The 21,344-nt window shown below is 30.1% G+C and overlaps 2 protein-coding genes and 1 long non-coding RNA gene across 3 annotated transcripts; 2 read left to right on the forward strand and 1 right to left on the reverse strand.

The window, feature by feature from the left end:
* Positions 1-6,329: 6,329 nt before the first annotated feature.
* LOC114179343 lies at positions 6,330-7,002 on the reverse strand. Its single transcript, XM_028065663.1, has one exon. The coding sequence runs from the start codon at positions 6,805-6,807 to the stop codon at positions 6,571-6,573; it is 237 nt and encodes a 78-aa protein (XP_027921464.1). The 5' UTR covers positions 6,808-7,002; the 3' UTR covers positions 6,330-6,570.
* A 7,369-nt stretch (positions 7,003-14,371) lies between these two features.
* LOC114177212 (guanosine deaminase-like) lies at positions 14,372-17,319 on the forward strand. The gene is made up of 5 exons (XM_028062478.1): positions 14,372-14,627; positions 15,068-15,127; positions 15,558-15,748; positions 16,800-16,904; positions 17,001-17,319. The coding sequence occupies exons 1-5, from the start codon at positions 14,612-14,614 to the stop codon at positions 17,187-17,189; spliced, it is 561 nt and encodes a 186-aa protein (XP_027918279.1). The 5' UTR covers positions 14,372-14,611; the 3' UTR covers positions 17,190-17,319.
* A 1,554-nt stretch (positions 17,320-18,873) lies between these two features.
* Positions 18,874-20,847, forward strand: LOC114175943. Its single transcript, XR_003602948.1, has 3 exons — positions 18,874-19,066; positions 19,167-19,237; positions 20,594-20,847. It is a non-coding gene; the product is annotated as an uncharacterized LOC114175943 (long non-coding RNA).
* The last annotated feature ends 497 nt before the right edge of the window (positions 20,848-21,344 follow it).

The following is a 21,344-nucleotide window of genomic DNA, read 5'->3' on the forward strand; positions in this document are numbered from 1 at the left end:
CCTACTTCTAAAATAATGGATGAGTTGAAAAAGTCCTTATAAAAATGAGTTAGAATAACGATTAAAGTATGTTTAAGTCGGTACAGAATTTAATTAAACTCTAAATATTTTTAATAGTTGCCAAACTTTTGAAATATTTTAAATCGTAAATTGTTTCATTAATATTTTACATTAATGATAAATTGGCCCATAATTAGTTTTTATTATTTATAACTTAATTACAAAGTTGAGATTCAATTCAACTTGTCTGAATCTAACTTAATTTAGTTTGACTTGAATTTAATTTGACGCAATCCAATATTGTATTAGATTAATTTTAATAATTTTTTATTGACTTGAACTAAAGCTAACTTTCCTCAAATTCAAATTGGTTTGATCTCAACTAACTTGCTCTGATTTTAGTCCAAACAAATTTAATCACTATTTGTCCAAACAAAATATACTTGATGTTAGCTCGATTTGATTTATCCTAATTTGGATTGAGGTCGATCGACCAACCTAATTAATGTGGGTTCCATTTAAATTAATTTGGGATCAACTAGATCCAATCCATTTCAACTTTTCCTAAACTAATCCAAATTGATTTGAGCCTAGCTCAATCCATCCAATATAGGTCTAATTAAACTAAGGTTGACTTAAGCTTGTCCCGACAATCTTACATTACTTAGGTTCAACCAGGCCAATTTGGTTTGACCAAATTTGACCTTGGTTTCTATTTTTATTTTCAAATAAACTTTTTTTACCTAAATAAGTGGCCTATGGATTTGTCTTGACTCATGAAGTTGCTGTGGACGTTACATGATTTTTTTTAGCTTTATGTCTTTTTTTTACCTTGGTCCATATGAGTTAGGACAAAGTTAGGACAAAATCTCCCGTGACTTGGACTAAGTTTTGAGCTCTTTCTCTCTTTCATGGGTGTTATCTTGTTTTTTTGTTTTTTTGTTTTATTTTTCGGCTAATTATAAGCGAAAGAAAACTTGGATCAATATAATATGAATGTGACATGTGTGACCTGGATCACATTAATCTGCGGTTTAATTACGGATTCAAAAGTTGGGCCCGAATGAAACTGAGTTATCGATGTAATTTAGATTGTCATTAACAAGGTCCAACGATCTTATTGTTAATGACAATGTAATTAAATGACAGTAAAAAAAATCATATTATTCTTGACCCAAATTATTAACAAATCTTTGCCGAATTGAGGTGACATTCTCACATAACAAGGCAAATGGTGAGAGTAATATTCATTATTAAAAGCTTTCATTTTTCTAAGATTTTTTTAAAAATATTTTGTGAAATTTAAAATCCAACAGAAAAAGTCTACAAAATATGAAAACTTAAATTATAGTCGTCAATATTTTATTTATGATTTTAATTAGAGTGCAAAAGATGAGCTTCAAAGTCTGTTTAGTCCATTTCCGTGAGATGCAGGTTTCAGAAGAAGAATTTGTGTGGAGAAATTTATGAGCTTGTGGTGAGCACGAGAATGGAAAGAAAAGGAGATTCCAGGGAAAACTTAGAGAGCACCGTTTCAATTGAGGCTCCACATGGAAGAGCCATGCGTTCCCAAAGCTCATGAAGAACCCTAGCTACCAAAAGAAAATAGTTCGCATCAATTTAGATGCCCCTAATTTCTAGCTACTTAGGTGGGAAAATGCTCATTTTATTTCTTCTAGCTTCTAGTGTGGCTTGCTGGCATCAATTTTTTCAACTTCATTACTGTAAAACTAAAACATTTCTGCATTTTACACCTAAAATTGCCACGTCGGATATCGACTGTCTTCTTCCTTCACGATAACTATTCTTCCTACTTTTCTTCTTTCTTTTTCAGTTCCAACTTTTTGTTTTGTTTAGGGTCGAAGTTATTTTTCTTCTTATTATTCTGTTTACACACGTCACATTTGTGTTCTTTGTAATCACAATTTTGTTGTAATTATCCCTTTGAAACAGTTCAGAAAGCTTTGTTGTGGTGTCAGATATTAAAATGTGTGATATATAAGAAGACAGTGAGGAAGTGGCATGGGACACAGAGCCAAACTTTTGAGTTTGAGTGTTGGAAGTAACCTAAGTGGTTGTAGAGTAACTAGCAAACAAATCAAAGATACTCTCTGCCTATATTTTGCATTACAGAACATAAACAAATTAATGAATGCATGTGTCACCCCAATGTTGTTGTTGTCAATCTCGCAAAGATAACTTCAAATCGGATTCCACCAGTTCATATAAAGGGGGCACGACTTTTGTAGTTTCAGACCAACAGAAGAAGCTAAGTTAGAATATCTAGGCCCTCTGATTAAGAGAATTAGTACCTCTCTAAAGTTTCCACCAAAAGTTGCAAAATTTCATGCCACATGGGGAAAAGGTGAAACCCCAGTTCTGAGTTGATAGTTATCTGCATCAAGCATATTACCCAATGAATACTGATGAATTTAGTTCCCACAATAATACAAAATTAAAAACGCCGATTACTTGAGTTTTTAGCTGTAAAGATTTAAAAGACAAGATCTTTTAGTAAAATTTGAAGGATAAAGGCATTTGATAATGGTGGGTGGGTGTTAAGATTAAGAAGTGAAGATGTAGATAATTGAGCAATATTCCCGACACTGAAAGTAGGTTATGTACTTAGAAGTCGAAACCCTGGACCTTACGATTCAAAGTAAAAGACATTGGTTGATGAAGAAGATGCTGGAATGATATTCCTAAGTACACTGGTAATCTGGTATCTTGTCATTCGGAGATGTTCATTTTTTGACGATTCCGTTTAACCTTTACCGATAGTTTTCCCAAGTAGTGAATCCCAGAAAAAGCACGAGAGTACAACTTCTTTTATGTTAACCCTCTGCACTCACTGCACCACATTTAGTTTCTCCATCAGTAAGATTTCTGATTCTCCTTCCCAAGATCCGAATGGTGCCAATTCTTTTCAACGAACATTTCTAATCAAGATCCAAAACATTAATTCCTTTTCTGGTTTATATAATTACATTTTTTTAGCTTCTTTACTTAAAAACATCATTTTTTTAGTCTTTACACATATATTATTACTTTTGGGCGTATGACTATAAATACAAATATGTAAATATTTAAATTAAGAAAAAAAAAAGTTTTCAAGCTATAAAGAATTGAAAGGGAATGTATGTTAGCTCACCCTTTAATTAGGTATTCGGAGCTATACACGAATTACATAAGTACATGAATATTCCTCTTAGACTCCATCATATTCCATTTCAAAATGTGACCTTCTAACCACTTTAAAATTGAAATGATTTTTCGTTACAAGGTTAAATAAATTTCATTATTTTTATATGAAAAAAGGAGAATGTAATGATAAATTCTAGAATGATGATTAAAAAAAAGGGGGTAAATAGTGAATTTTTAGACTAATTTAATATCCTAAAATTAACCATAATTTGCACCTTATCTTTATATAAACAAAAATTACATATTTGTTATATAGGATTTTCAACAAAAACCTCCGACTAAACAATCATCAAGAAGAAATTTTACAGAAAAGTCAATGTGCGTAATGATTCGAAGAAAAGAGACTAGCCGACACAATTGGCACTTGCTAAATGTATCTTCCAAATTGTTAAGCATATTTTTATTTTCTATTATTCAATTAATAAATACTATATTTCTTAATTATATAGATATATGAAAGGGAGCTCATCCTGTTCACACGGATTGACTCACCATGAGTCAGATTAAAGATGGTGAATCCAACCCAACTCATTTTATGGTGAACCAAAAATTTTACTACTTGCCTCAACCCACCATAGGTTGATGAGTTAAGTAGGTAAGCTACATAAAAAAAATTATTTATTTATTTATTTTTAAATATTTAAATATTTAAATATTTAAATCATTTTTTAAATAATCCATGAGATGGCAATCACATTAAAATCAATAATCAATGTTTTCATCATGCTCACCACCAAATATGATAAATTGTTTCCAAGAAATTGTCCATATAGTCCAAGAAAACATGATAAATATTACACATTTTCTGTCATGCTATTTAACAAAATATAAATGAAAAAATTAGATATATTTGTCATACTAATTTAGAAAAATTTGTTTATAAGACGGTTGTTTGAGTAATTTACTATAAAAATTATATTTAAAGATTAAAGTATCAACATATATAACTTGACAATCAAATTAATTAAACATTTAAACTATTAGTTGGTGGGTTAGGTGAGTCGGGTTGAGTTCAACTCACTTTTGAAAAAATTGAATTTCTCTCTATCAAATTCGGTTCGAACCCATGCTGAGTCAGATTGGCTCATGAGTTAAAACTCATTCTGACATCTCTATAATTACAAAAAAAAAATAAAAATTGTTCTTATACTATAATTAACGTGATGATTTTGACATTGTAATTATAAGACTTTATTATAAGGTATATTTAACCACTATACTTATCAAACTAATAAAACTATACCATTATATATCATATAGAATTAATTAATGGTAAAATGTTTATATAAAATAATAGGTTAAAACTAAAAAAGGTAATTAAAGTAATGGATTTTCCAAATAAAAAATACAAGATTTTAACATTAGATTAATATTAAAGTTTAAATATCTCAAACATATTTTATTAAAAGCGTAAAATTAATTTTTTACAAACTTAAAATTCATTTCTTCATAATTTATTCTGAGTATTTTAGTAAATAATCCTATTAAACATTTATAATTCTATTACTCACTAATTATTTTTTCAACTTTCAACTAATTTTTATTTAAAACCATCTTCTTAATTAACTACACTTTCAAGCACAACATATTTATATTAAAAGAATAATAATAAATAGTTATAAAAATTGTAACTCTGCAAGAAAATGCTTCATTAGTAACTAAATCAAAAGTTGTTAAGCATAGTGACTAATTTATATACCAATTTACAAAATAAAAAATTATTAATTATTAAAATAGTCACTATTATGAATAAAAAATTATAATTGGTCACTAATTAATTAGAGACTAATTTAGAAACTAATTTTTTTTATAGAAAAAACAAAGATAACGAATGTTTTGTGACCAATTTCATTTTGTACCTAAAACCTTGATAATTAAATTTTAAAAACTAATTTAGAGACCAATTATAATTTTTTATTCATAATAACTATTTTATTAATCAATAATTTTTTATTTTGTAAATTAATAAATTAATCACTATAATAACTAACAATTTTGGTCAGTAAAATTAGTTAGTGCAAGTTAGAATAAGAAACTATGTTTTGAATGTGACAAAAAATACTACATACCATTTTAAAGAAACTAATTTACCAAGAGAATTTTTAGTTAACCAAATAATTTAAACCTAACTGAAAATAGTGGCAAGCACACGTTTACATTCATCATCATCACTCTCCTACTCTGGATATCTACTAACTTAATTTTCAGAATCATTCTAGATGATACCCCATCGTTACATGCTCCTGAATACTCCATAACTAGTCATCGCACAGCATGTGCTCACCACATTCTTCAAGCTAATCCTGCTACATCACACCTAATTTTGGATAAACGAGAACATAATGACGGTTGTGCCAAAAGTTGAACCACTGATTCAAAGGAAGAGAATCTAGCTCTTCATCATATATCTAGTTCAGAGGTTCAATCATGTCACCACATTTAGTTACAATTACAAAACTAGACCTGCAAATTGATCTGAGTGATAATCAAAATTATCAGTGATTTAGTGTTATTATAAAAAGTAATTAGTAGCATTTGATTATTAATTGGTAGCATAGAGGGGATTCTCTCTAGCCGAATTTCGTCTAACCCTAAGTGGTTGAACTTGTCATAGCATAAGCAATTTGAAACGAAAGAGAATGAAATGCATGGTCCAGAATTTTGATGGAGTGTGGCGTTGAATATTTTCTTGGCAAATTTGCTCCACAATTAGGTCAGCAATGTTACAGAAGTTATTGTGGATATACATTTTGCTATAACCAAACTAGCACGACACATGTGCCGACATGAACTTTTGTTTCAAATTTATCATGCGTATATTCATATTTGGTTCGCAATTCTGGACTACCTCGACTAAGAACATGTCTTTCCGTTTACAAATTAGAAGTACTAATAACAACTGATTCAGGGCTTGGATATTAGGTGCTTAATATTTCTTTTATGATTTGAATGGCGAAAGCAGGAATAATGCAGTCACAGATAAGACCTTGATGTATTTTCTCAGTACTAGAATAACATGCAAATTGAAATCATGTATATTAAATTAGAGAAACTTAATCGCAGGTAGCATGATAAAGAAAGTTGTAGCCAGAAACATTACTTTTTATTTTTAATAACAACGAATGGAGAGAAGGGAAAACAAAAGTATAATGAGTTTTTACATTATTAGTGACCACACACATTATTTTAGCTGCTATCTATAGTAAGTTTGGATCCACACCTCGAGTGAGAACCAGCAGAAGGAAATGAAAGTGCGTGAGAATTACATGAGAGAGGTAGGAACCAAGTGTAACTGGTGTGAGTTATTAAAGGAAGAACTAGTTTGATGAATGAAGAGCAGCAAAGAAAGGGTTTGTTATTTGAGTTTCAAGACGCAATTTGGTGCTCAGAGTCACTGACTCGTGAGGCATAGAATCTAGCAATGAAAGCAGATGCTTTCCTGTCAATACCAGGCTCAGCAACCCAACGCCCTCTATCCTCATCACTTGCAAAGTGCCTTCTGCTGTTATCATCGTAGCTATAGTAGTAATCATCCTTGCTGTTTGAGAAACATGCCTTGAACATACCACAAAAGGAGAACGATGATGATTTCTTAGCCCCCATGTATGTTGTGTCCCTTCTCTCTTCTTTCCTTCTTCTCTTTCTTCTTCTTTCTGCTTCTGATTTGCAAGAGTAACTCACTTAACACTCACAAAACACACAAACACACACACAGAGTATGATTTTGAAGTTGAAGCACTTAGCAATGTTTGATGAAGCTCTTGATGTGTGTGGTGGTTGGTGTTTTGGCATGGAATAGCAATGGCCGTATTTATAGGGTACAGGAAAGTCACATGCAAGCACAACAGCTGCACATACAAGTTTTACTGCCAAAAGGGACGGTCAGGATTCCCTGAAATGACTAATAAGAATGGATATCATGGTTGTAAATATTGAAAAAAAAAGCATAAGCGTTCTTGTCCTCTCCCTTGCTGATATACACAGTGCTAACTTTGCTTTTCTTGCTATATCTTATAACTTTGTTTCCCCACACAAAAGATGCCTTCTTCCTTTTTTCTTATATAAATAATGCCTACGGAATTAGATTATTGCGTCCACTCCTAACTCGGTTGAATGTACATACCTCACTTTAATTACCTCTCTCATCACTTCACACGTCCTAATGATTTCCCCTTTTCTGCTTAATTCTTCATTTTTCTCGGTACAGCAAGTCTGAAAAATTCAATGGAATTTTCCACCAATTTACTGTATAGTTTGAATTCAACATGTATCAGTTAGACCTAATTATACCCACCTGACTGTATGTAAGTAACTGAAGTTTTATTCGATTCTTTTACTTTGTTGTGAAAAAAGAACATTTTACAGAAGGAGTCTTTCTTTCAATGTAATTTTGTTTGGCTCATAAAAATCAAGGAAAATGATGACAGCAACCATTTTTAACCCCCGGAGAGAAAAAGAAGATAAGTGTATTTGATAAGTGATAGGTACGATGAAAAATAGCGAAAAAAATGGTGCATGTTACTTGTATTTCCATGTTATATATTCTCATTCGGTAACAAAACAATCTTAAATGATTTGTTTGGAATAAAAGTGAAGGTGTTGAGAATAAATTATTGGTTGTGATTGCAGTCAAAAGAGAGGAGAGTGCAGGCCTCCATCAACTCTACCATTATTCTGTTCACACAAGTATGATTTTCCAAATTGTTTGAAGTTAATTAGCTAGGAATGCAACTATGGGTAAGAAGTATTAAGAAATGGTTATAATAATAATAATAGTTAAAGCAGTTTTTGAAGCATGCATGTAAAGTTATTGGACCGCGTACTTTGTACGTATAGATGTAAAAGAGGATTTGTGTGCTTCCTTTGCAGCCTTAGAGGGTATAGTTTATGTGTTGATCTTTATGCAGAGGCATATATAGGTAGCCATAACCGAGAGAGTGGCATCAAGCTGTCTAACTTTATCAGATCTTAATTCTTAAGGGATCCTAAAACGAAGGCACAGGTGGTCAAGTAGATCTCACACACCCTTCAACTTCATCACTGTCTTTATACTCTTTCCATTTCCATTAATCATTGCTAAAGTTCTTGCTTTCTAGGATCTAATCATTTATCATATCTGCTCTTGCATAATTTGATTGCGATATAATATTTTTTTATTACAACTTTTTATATACTACTCTTTTGTTGCATCATTGTATTCTTTTATTTTCTCTGTCTGTTGTTCAAGTTTATAACATATATATATGTCTTTTTAACTACATAGTTTTCTGTCTGTCAATATCAATCTTAATCCTTTTACGTTGTTGAAAGTGATAGGTTATTGGTGATAATAAATATTGAACACTAATAATATATGCTTAGCTAAAAGAATGATAATTATAGTTTTTATACTTTTCTTAATTGATTGGATTTTTTTTCTAAATGAAACTTAAGACAGTAGAGAGGAGGGGATTTTTTTTTTTTTTTTTACTTTTTTAAATACGTGAAATAAATTCAAAAGTGATTCTAATAAATTATGTGAATGTTAATCACATGGTTGAGAATTTAAGTAGAATCTGTTTAAAAGATTACTACGCGCAAACCTAAATCACAATCGATTTTTATAAAAAATGAATGTCTAAAATTAAAGTATATGGAAAAAAAAGACCTATTTTTAATCAAAAATTAAAAAATCTGGAATATATCTTATCCTAAATATTTGTATGGTCATTTTATTAATGTTTGCGTATGTGAAAAGGGAAAAGTAGGATAGTGTTAGCCGTACAAGTATATATAATAATCCCTGAAAAAAGGCACTAACAATTGATCGAAGGCGATTATGATCTCTTTTCAAGATCAGATATCCGCGATTACTAGATTAGCATATTTAGATTAGTTGAATTTTTAGAAATATTTATTCAGAAAAAAATATCACAACCATCCTAATTGCTGTGTATATTAAGTTTGAAACGAGGTCTGTAAATTTATAATATTAATATTAATTAATCAAATTTACTATTAAAATTTGTATTTTACAGTATTAATAAATATTGTTCTATATTTAGGGATGATTGATCAGGCCAATTTTAACATATCATATAGTCTGTTATATTTTAAAAATTAAAATAGAAAAAAGTACATACTTTATAATTGTTTATTTTGTATAGAATATGTTGAAAGCGTATACATGTGATTCATGTGATAGGTCACTAATGGAGAGAAACATCATTAAGAAAGTGTTCTAGAGAATTGTGTACAAATTTGTGGTGTTTGTTTGGTGAAAAAAAATATAATAATAATAATAATATTATTATTATTATGCATTTTCTCTCATATCAAAATAAATAAAATTTGCTTCTAATGAGATCTGATGTATGTTTTATAAGAAAATATGTTAAACTATGAAATAATCTGTTATTAATTAGGGGTTTGAATTTAATTTTTTGACCTATAAGTACAATATAAAAACACCTAATTATATATTGTACATGTAAATTTGTATAAAAATTAGAATATTCTAAGTTTCATAATATAATTTGTAACACGAGAACAAGTCCAGAGGATTAAAGAATTTTTGCTTTTCATTGAATGACAAATAAATTCATCCCATAAGTATTATTCAAAATTGATTGAATATGAATATGGTTATGGGAAAAAACCTGACTTTGTCGATAAGATGCGGGTAGAGCTATCGAAGTGGGTCAAAATTCGTAGGTCAACTCGGTCTAACATGGGTTTGGACCGAGTTAGATTAAAATTATTTTATAAATTTTAATATGGGTTAATTTTTGACCTGATCCAACAAAAAACCTGATTCACCTGGATTGAATCCGTGGTGAGTCGGGTTGGCTCATAAACCCACCAACAGATAAATGATCATAATGTTTTCTTGTATTTAGGTTGGGTTTGGCTTATTTTTTTTAGCCAACATATTGGGTTGACAAATGCAAACCTAATATTTCCGTGACTTTGATTTGTATTTGGGGTTGAACATTATGTTGGATTGTACTAAAGTTTATTTAGATTTTAATGACAATTATAATTTAATTTTTTTGTGAACTGAAGAAAAAAATTGTATTGTTTTTAAGTAAGTGAATCAGCGAGCCAACCCGTTTAACCCACCAACCCGTGGTGGGTCGAGCTAGATACATTTTTTTGTGGCTCACTAATAAGTGAGTTGTGTTGGGTTGACTCACTAAGTGACCAACTCGTGGTCGGTTGGGTCATGCCAGACTGAGTGACCCATTTTAAAAGCTCTAGGTATGGGGATCGGTATGAGGATCTACATATCTCTCCCGTCCGCACCCTCATACCCACCATAATATATGTCCCCACCATATCCCTGTTCTCGTTTAAATTATTAAAATATTCATAGTCAATTAAGTAACCTTATATATATATATATATATATATATATATATATATATATATATATATATGTCCAATATATTTTTCATCTTATCATACCCATAATTATATATTTGTTTTTCTTTGTGCGATTTCATTCAATAGTTTCTCAAATTGTTTCTAACACATACATTGATAATTTTTTAATATTTTTATTTGTTGTTTATTTTTATAATGTAAGATATTATTTTGGTATAATTTTTTTATTGTCTAACTCATTATCGTACTCTATTTTTGTTACTATATTTGTATAAATAAATTTTATTTACTATAATATAAAAATTTAATGTAATTGACATGATTTTTTTATCATCATCCAAAATATGTTGAAGTTTAAAAGATATCAAATCTATGTTATGATTTTATTATTATTAGTTTAATATTTTGTTCTTTGTGTGATTTTGATCAAGTGATGTATTATAACTTTTTATTAGTGTATTAAAAAAATTCATTAGAATTAAAAATAATTAAAGTAAAAAAAAAACATAAAAAAATTAATTTGTAATATTTGTTTTCCTTTTATATATTTTTTAATTTTTTTAAAATTTTTTTTAACTAGGTTACATTAATGTTTGTAAATTTAATAAATGTTTGAGTTCTAATGAAATTTTATTTGGTATTCTAACTTGAAATATATATAATTATAGTTTATTTTTAAATATTTGAAAAAAAAATCATCCTCTTAATATTGAATATTTTATAATATTATGTTTCTTCTACCGTAATTTTTTATTATATTATAAAAATTAATTAATTAATATGGGAACAATAAAAAAATAGGTACGGATATGTGTAAGAGAATATACTCGTTACCCAATGAGAATGGTGACGAGAATAAAGTTTGATATCGGTTGGATTTAAATAAGGATATGGATGAATTTTTTCTATAGAGATGAGTATGAGATAACGAAATTCATCTCCGTCTACTTTGACGTCCCTAAGTGCGGAGGTGTATTTGAAAGATTATATGGTATGGTATTTAGAAGAAAGATGGTTAAGATCACAACATTGACGCAACCTCTGTGGGAAAAAAACATCCTTCACGATCAATTAATAATCTTTAACAAAATTAACTTACGATAATTAAATTTGTTATTAGTTTATGATGTTTTTCTAAAATTACTTTTTTAGGATTTTTTGCGGTCAAAATAATAATTATTTATACCATATAAAATATTTATAATAATCGTGACACATAAATTTATATTATAATATTTAATTAAATAATAGTTATTTCAATATTGTTTAAAAATGTTGTTAGTAAAAAATGTCACATCAAACAACTAATAAATATAGTTTTCTTCACATGGATTTGTGCAATATATGACAACTCTCACAATTCGTGATTCAATTAGACAACAAAATTCACAAAACACTAAAAAACTCTTTTTGATATTTTATTAAACAGTTAGTATGCAATTGTCAAGACTAGATTTCATTCACTCATTCTCATGCATTCACAAACATCTCAATTCCATATTTAAGTCAAAATCAACTTTCCACCGCTCAGCCTTGTGTAGTTTGACAACATTTTGTATTTGAAGTATTAGACGTGATTCCTTGCTGCCCGGCATGGGTATTTGGCTCAAAATCGAACTTTTGTTTTCCAAAAACATGTTCCCTTTGGTTCTTGTTTGTTTTCATTAACTAGGATTGCTCCTTATTCATTTATTTACACACTTAAAAAAGATATTAAAGATAAAACAAGCATAAAATAGCTAAAACACAAAATTAATACAAAACACTAAATTTGAGAATATAACGTGATAAAAGCTAGAAAAAAGTTAATTTATTATTTATTTATGACAATAACAAAAAGAGTTAAAAATGAACGCTATCAAATGTGAATAATAATTTTTAGTTTTACATTCTTTTTACAATAACAAAAATTTACATGAATAAAATATATATTTTTTTAATTTAGTTAAATTTATCTTTTTAATAATTTGTACAACTTATTTAAAAATAAAAATTAAATTAAATTTTAAAAAAGAATATGTAATTTGAATAAAAATTATAAATTTAATATAATTTATATCATATTCTAATATTATTTAATTTATTACTTTTTATGCATTAAAAATTAAATAATTAAAATGTTTCAATTTCTTAATAAATTTGAATATTTTTAATTAAACTACTTTTAATGTTGTTGGTATATTCGGTATTCAAAATTTTTTATATTTTTTAGTTGAGTACCTACAATTTAATTTTTTTAGTTGGATGACTTTTATTGTTACATAAAAGTATAGACAACTAATTGATTATGTATCTAGACATAAAGTATATTATTGATCCTTTTTAACATCCAAAGTTAAGGTTTAATGCGAATTCTTAATAAGTAAAGGTGTAAGACATTAAGGTTCTTATTAAAGTTTAGACTTGTCATTAAAACATTAGAGTTTGTTACATTATGGTGTGAATGCTAGAGTTAGGAATTACAAATATATTATTTGTTGTTTTAACTTTGAATGAAATCATAAAACTCAATCTCGTGAAACTTTAATCTCATATTTTTCTCAATAAAATTATTTGTTTCCTTTGTGCTAATTCTTTTTATTCTTTACAATTTAATTTTAAATTTATTTTATATTTAAACCAAATTTGATATATTATTTAAACCTTTAATAAGTTTTTGGCATAGTTAATACATGAAAAAACCTTAAAATAATTTATAAGAACGAAGAAATAGTTTTTGGAAATTGACTAGGAAATAGGATAGGAATGATGAATTATATTTATTAAATATATGTCTTTTAATATATATATATATATATATATATATATATATATAAATTAAAAATTCAAAGAAGAACTTTACAAAATCTAATACTTAAATGTACAAATGTATTAAAATATACATTAAATTTATTGATTTTTTATTTTAATGTAGAGAAATATATTAATCACTCTCCTTATTGTTATCAATCATGTGCTCAAAAATAGGATAGGAACGATGAATTTTATATTTATTAAATGTATGTCATTTAATATTAATCTATATAAATTAAAAATTCATTGTTAAAGAATAACTTTATAAAATCTAATACAAAATGTACAAATGTATTAAAATGTACATTAAATTTACTGATTTTTTTTATTTTAATTTAGATAAATATATTAATCACTATCCTTATTATTATCAATCATGTGCTCAGAAATAGGATAGAAACGATGAATTATATATTTATTAAATATATATTATTTAATATTAATCTATATAAATTAAAAATTCAATGTTAAAGAAGAACTTTATAAAATTTAATATAAAATGTACAAATGTATTAAAATATACATTAAATTTACTGATATTTTATTTTAATGTAAAAAAATTATTAATCATTGTCCTTATTATAATTAATAATTATGTAATACAAAATTCCTCATATTTAATGATTATTATTTTAAATTCAAATAAGCAAAATTAGAAAATATTAATGTAATTTACGAATTATTTGAAAATTGTATTGTTAAAATTTAATTAAATCCAACAATGATTTTAGCTGTAATTTTATTTAATGAGTAAACCATTAAAATAAAGAATATTATTAACAATAAGGTAATAAATATTTTAAAAGAACATCATATAATTCTCTATTACATGCGTTTAATAAACAAATCACATAGCTTATATAGAATGAATAAAAAATGTAATCCCATGTGATTGGTGATTAATCAGAGTTGTTGGAAAATTTTGATTAATTACATACATGGACAGTTATGACAGAGATACATCAATCACATCACACGGCATTCATGCATCTTCTACTTTCCTTCTTTTTTTTTTTTCAATATTTATTTATTAATTTCATGCCACCAAATCATGGTGCTCAATCTGTTTTTTGGGAGTTATTAATTAAACAATTTATTGTTATTTTAATCATAAGAGGTGCATAAAATTCACATGTCCTCTGTTTTATTTATATTCTGTTTTCGCAATTACCATTCTTCCTCCTCCTTCAAACAACAATTTTCTTTTTGTTTTCTCCGACAAGTTCTTCGTTAATCGAACGCTCCTGTCATGGAGGAAGCTAACGGTCTGTACCTTGTTTCTTATCGTACTCATTTGTTTTACTCTTTTTCATGTGAAGTACATGATTTAGTTTTTCCAGATTCCTTTTTTTTGGAGGGTGTGGAGCTTGTGGATTATGGGTTTTTCTTTCTTACCCTTTTCATGGTTTTGTTCTTTGCAATGATTTTTTGAATCTTTGTGCAATATGTGCATGCTACATTTTTTGGTTGTGTTGATGATATTTGCATAGCGTTGAATTCTTTTGGGACTTTGTATTACTTGTAATGAAGTATGCAAAGTCACCAGGGAAATATGAAGTTTCATAGGATTGATTATATGCATCCTTGAAAATTGAAATTCCCTACCCAATTGAACAACAGAGCAAGTATGGTATATTTAGAACATAATGTTTCATTTACTTCATTGTGTTTATTTACGTTTTCTTTCATTTCTTGATTCTTTCAGTGTTGGAAACTAAGGATGGGACTGTCTCAGTAGCTGCTGCATTTGCTGGTCACCAAGAAGGTAACTATTTTGCAGAGTTCAGATTTTTTGTTGCAATTTTGCTCTATTTTTTATCCATGGCTGACTTCCATTAATGCATCTATGTTTAATGCCTCACATTTCTTGATGTTTTGTCGTGGTCAGTTTTATATTTGTTTCGGATGTCAGAGTCCTATGGATGTCTTACCATTTCATTCAATAGAAAGAAACCTGAATTTAGTATTCATTAGGCAAACATTAGGCTTGAAAACAAAGTTGCTGATAAAACCAAAAAGGTTTGAAAACAAAGTATATATATTATATATCTAATCTTTCAAAGCCTGTTTGTGTAAATCAATATGTGATTCTTTTTAAAGAAAATGAATTGATCAGTTGGAGTTTTTGTTTTGCTTGCTTGATATTGTACCAGACTCTTATTGCTTTTGTTTTGGTGTCGTCGTTGCTTAATTAGTTGTGCAGGATACAGACCACAAATTTGTGACGAAAGCTGTTGAAGAAGCATATAATGGGGTAGATTGTAAAGATGGAGGCCCATTTGGTGCTGTTATAGTTCGTGAGGGTGAAATAGTTGCTAGTTGCCACAACATGGTTCTGAGAAACACAGACCCAACTGCTCATGCTGAGGTGACAGCAATAAGAGAGGTTGGATTTTGAATAGGCAAATGATGCCCTTATACAACATGAAAAACATATTTTAATTCAACTAATAATGATTTTGTGTTTTCCTGTCTCAAATAGCATTCATCATTGCACATGATGCATATTCCCTGATAAGTGTCGATTTTGATTCTAGAGCAATTTTAGTCTATTATTGCTTTATTTTTTAAATGTCGATTTTGATTCTAGAGCAATGTTAGTCTCTGACATGTATCACTTTTTAAACAAAGGGTCTCCTGATTAAGAATTTAAAATCTCTGATCGGAATGGTTGAAACTTGAAAGGATGGATCATAATCATAACAGGAAAGATTTCTATAGATATATACCACTCAAACCTTGAACAGATCTCATTGGGGGCAATTATCAAGCATTCATTGAGATTACCTTTTGGACAACATGCCTGTGTATAAAATGATCAATTTGGGTTTTCCAGTTGTCCAATAGGGTTTTGGACTCATGTTCAGTTCCCTCTATGCAAGCAAAATAGAAAAAAGGTAGACATAATAATGTGCTCCAAAATAACTAGTTTTGAGATCTGACACATGTAGAACTGAATCAAGTTAGGATTTAACAGACATCACCATTTAACCTATGTTTCTTAGTTTCAGTCAAAACCTTCTGGGAAGTGGTTATATCCTTGTTAATATTTGTTCAAAGTTTAGATATGATGCCCAAAGATTTGACTAGATTATACTTTGTACATATGGTATAAGGCTATACACACTTTAGGGTACTGATGTCTGTTTAAATTTTAGTCAGTAGACTATATGTCTTAGGTGAAAATGTTGCTGTATTGTGAAAAGGGTACTAGATTTCATACCTCGCTTTTTGAACAACAGGTTTATAATTAGACAATTTTTTAGTTGGTATGACTCTATTTAGGTTTTGGATAGGGCGGTTAAGGCCTTAACTTCCGAAACAACCGAAACGTGATTGAATTACTCTGCATGTCTTGTTTTTATATATTTTGTGTAACAAACATTGTGCAATGAATGATAAACAAAACTAACAAAAGAAATGTTTTCATTTTACAGGCATGTAAGAAGCTTAACCAAATAGAACTTTCAGACTGTGAAATATTTACTTCCTGTGAGCCTTGCCCCATGTGCTTTGGTGCAATCCACCTTGCTCGAATTAAGGTTGGAAATTGGAATGCCCTGCTTTTCCTATGTGTTTCCTTTATACCACATTTATGATGTTTGGAGCTAACTCATTACAACATTCTTTTGTAACAGAGGTTAGTTTATGGAGCAAAGGCTGAGGCAGCAATTGCTATTGGGTTTGATGATTTTATTGCAGATGCACTGCGAGGTACTGGATTCTATCAGAAAGCAACACTGGAAATCAAAAGAGCTGATGGTAATGAGGCCGTGATTGCTGAAGAGGTCTTCGAGAAAACAAAGACAAAATTCCAAATGTATTAGATCTGTCATTTTTTACATTGGGCTAATCAGGAGTCCTTCATTTAAATTATTGATACTGGACTGAACTCATTTGAATACAAATGCTACAATTTGAAGTGCATTAGATAATGACTATATCATTTTCAAAGAATTTTATCTTCACACCAGGTATTATCTATTAGTACATCCCTTATTTATCATGTTATTGTTGTTTATGACATCAAGCTTTTACACTTCCTGAAGCTACGTTTCTGCAGGCTTAAAGGGTTTATAAATACTGAGAAGAGAAATTAGAAACAAATGTTTCTGCAGTGTAAGTTCTCCGTTTGGACGAGTTGAATAAAGTGGGTGGTTTGAGTACTTCCAAATTCTAATATAATCGTTAGAACTCTGATTAAACAAAAGTGCTTTTGGGAGTTTATGAGATAGATAACCCCTTAATTAGTAGAATAAGTAGACTTAGTTAGTTTCAGTCCAAGATGATAATAAGAAATGTTATCTATAAACTTATAAATAAGAAACGAGCCAAAAGAATAAAAATTCTGAATAGAATAAGAGTGTGAGGTGCTAAAACAGAGACAACTTGAAGGTTTCAAAATCATCAACATTAGACATTGATGTTTAATATTCATCATTCATGAGGCTCATTAGAGTGATGAACAACATAAGTATCCGAAGAAAAATTATCAATAATGGACAAAGTAATCAGTGTATCATCAATGAAAGAACAAGAATCTTCTTTAGGAAAAATTGTTTCATCAAAGAAAATATCCACAACCAAACATCCAAAAGCTTTCTATCATTGATAATCAAGTTTAGATCCATATAGAACCACGTAAAGTGATTTCTGTTGTAATATCAGATAGGGGACGTTGTTGATTAGAAAAATAGTGATGGAAACACACTACTCCCGTAATTGAATATTGACAACTTGGATTGAAGAAATAAAGCTTAAACCACATTCAATAAACACTGAATATAGAGTTTTCTTCAAGTCTCTCCACAAAAGAAAAAAAATTTATGTAGAGTGTTTTGTTATGCTAGAAAATCACGAAGAACAAGTTCTTTTGAAACACTTAACTCAATTCCTAAATTGAATTTCAACCATTTAAAAAAATGATATATAACATTAGTAACTTCAAATTTATTTGTTAGTAAAAATATGTAATTAAAACCATTAAATCATCCATCAAGGTTAGGAAAATCCATGTTTAGCATCGTCATAAGTAAGTTTACCGGACTTCCAAATATTTAATCTCAAATACGACATTAGATATTTTTAAATGACATAATAGCCCAAAAAACCTTGTAAGATAAATTGTTATAGGATTCGTATCTAATCTAATTTCATAAAATTAACTTATAATATCCCACTTATATTTTACAATTTGCCTTTACTCCTAATAAATATGAATGAGATTCCCAACATTTATTTATATTTTTCTTAGTTTTTGGCAGACTGTTTTATTAAGTAATTCTTTTATCTTGTTGAAGATGATATCAACATTACTTTACTTGTTTTTAATGATCAACTATAACAATTTATTTTATTTTTTAAATTCTTGAGCAAATGAGAATAACATATCCAATGGTGTCTAAAGTATATTTGCACTCTTTTAAAATAAAGGGAAACTTGTATATAAATTTAAACAAAACTGGAAGTTTTAGAGAACAACTGGAAGGCCCCTTTCTATTTCTGCTTCCTTTTAAGGGCTGCCCTACAGTAATGGGCCTAAAGGCCGGCCCATAGAATAAAAGCCATTCATGTTGCCCTAATCCCACACTCACTTTCATTCTCACAGATCCAGCCGTCACTCTCCCTTCCCCCTCACAGAACGCTCTGCTAGGGTTGCCCTGAGGTCCACTTCGAGCTAGCTCAAACTCAATTCCTACTCCGCGTAAGTGCCCTTCTAGCTTGTATGACTCTTTTCCTTGGCATTGTTCCAGTTAGGACTTCGTATTAATTCCTCTTGGTTCTGTTTCTCTGTTGTATTCCAGCTCTTTAGCCGTTCCCAGGACAGCGTGCTAGCTATCGTGCCGCCAAGGCTTTCCGTTAACCCTTCCTTCAGGTACGAGAAGTTAGAGTCCGAGTTTAAGTTGTATTTTTATGCCTGTTCTTGAGCTTGTGAATGGACTGCATGAATAAATCACGGGTTTGGTGTGTATAGTGCTTGCTATGTTTGGTGGGATCGGGAAACGCCTTTGTTGTAGGTGAATCAGGGGCGAGAGCTGTTAATCTCACCCAGGCGAGTTAGGCTCGCCTAAGCGAGCCTGACGAAGGCTCGCCCAAACTCCATTGCGTGAAAGGTCGCCCAGGCGACCCGTTCGAACCTTTGAGCGAGTGAACACCTCGCCCAGGTGAGAGGGGTCTCGCCTAGGCGAGATCCCGTGATGTTCCCTGGGTGCTTCATCGAACCCTCACCTAGGCGAAGGGGGGGCTCGCTTGAGCGAGCACGTCTCGCCTGAGCGAAACCCTTAAGCCTGAGCAAGGGGTTGGGCGAGACAGTACGCTGTTTGGGTGCTTGTTTATTCTTGGATGATTGATATTGGTTTAGGTGTGAATTGTATGATGAGAAACATGTATATAATGGAGTATTATGTATGCTTGGCATGAATTATGAATTTCGTATGACGGGTTGGGTATGATCTTGGCATGTGAAATGAATGAGTGGTTTGAAACTAAAGGAACACATTATTGATATGAGATGAGGCCCTAGATTCATGGGGTGGTGATGATCAGAGGTATGGATTCGAAATATGATGCGTATGAGGAATTAATCTCAGGGGTTGGTATGGAAATGTAAATATGATTTAATGTTCTCTTACTGCTGAGTTATGAATGTTGGTCCGTGTCAGCTTGTAAATTCCTTGGAGTCTCTAGGTGAGACCTCCGAGGTCGCGCTTCAGTGGTCGGGACGTAATTCCATGGCCCCTGTTAGTGGGTGTCCATGGTGGTGCCCCATCTGTATAACTAGGTAAGGATTCAAGTTAAGGTTGCATCCTGACGCTCTAAGGAGCCAGTTAATCTCACTTAGAGCAGACTGACTCCTGTGGTGAGAGTAGCAGGAGGCCTGAAATTCATTAAGGGCTAACCTTGTGGTGAGGGAAAATTGGTCTATCGTAACACTTGTAACACATAGCTCGGAGATGAGCAGCTCAGGGTCAAGCAGAGGTATCCACCACAAGTGCAAGCATCCGCTGAATCCGACTAAGTTATACGTATCCGGATGAGTCGAGTCGAGTCGTAGTGTATTGATTGAAGAGTCATAACATGTTTGGTTGTTGTATGGACATTGGATGGTGAAATCATGTTTAACTGTATGATGAGAATGTTGTTGGCTCTAGCTTACCCTGCTTATTGTATGGTTGTCTTGTATGTGGCTCTTCTTTCTTGCGATGATCATCAATGTAATTGATGGGAGCAGATGGGCGAGGTTCTCGTGGTCAGCAAGGGAATGGAGACTCTACTGCCTAGTCCGCGTGGATTGGACTATAGCTTATTTTGAATTTTTCTTTAGGGCTATGGCCCCTGTATTTCGTTGTTATTGGATTGTAAATTTTTAGTTAAACCGTTATCCTGCTTTTGTTGACATCGTGGTGTGCCTAGCTTTGGTAGGGGAAGTGTTGAGAACCCCAGGACTACGCTACATTGTTATCTCTGTGTGACGTTTCCTTTAATTTTACGCATTAAATTAAATGGGACGTTACAACAACGGTGCATTGTAAATTTTTATTAAAGACAATATACAATAAGTTAAATATTTTATCACTTATAGTTTATATTTAAATTTCTTTGATGAATTTATATATAATTTTCAAATCGCCTAAATTAAGTTATTAAAAAAATCATTTTAAGAATTAAAAGTTTTTAAAATATTTTAACATTTTCATTATCATTGAAATAATTTTACTCAGTTTAAATGAATTTCATTAATGTTTTACTTTTTGTAAATAAATTTTTCCGTTGGACAAAATAATTTATCTAATTTTATATATAGTTTATATAATTACTAGAGTATAGAGTATGAATCTATCTGATTTTATTATCGAGTAGAAGAGAAATGATTTACTTCCTTTCTGCGTTTTTAGCACTTTGAATTCGGATTGTTGTTGTAACAATTACAAAAAGAACTTAGGTAATCTCTTGTATCATTTTCTTCCTAAATTTCATTTCTT

Source organism: Vigna unguiculata, chromosome 3 (assembly GCF_004118075.2).
Source record: "Vigna unguiculata cultivar IT97K-499-35 chromosome 3, ASM411807v1, whole genome shotgun sequence".
Lineage (NCBI taxonomy): Eukaryota > Viridiplantae > Streptophyta > Magnoliopsida > Fabales > Fabaceae > Vigna > Vigna unguiculata.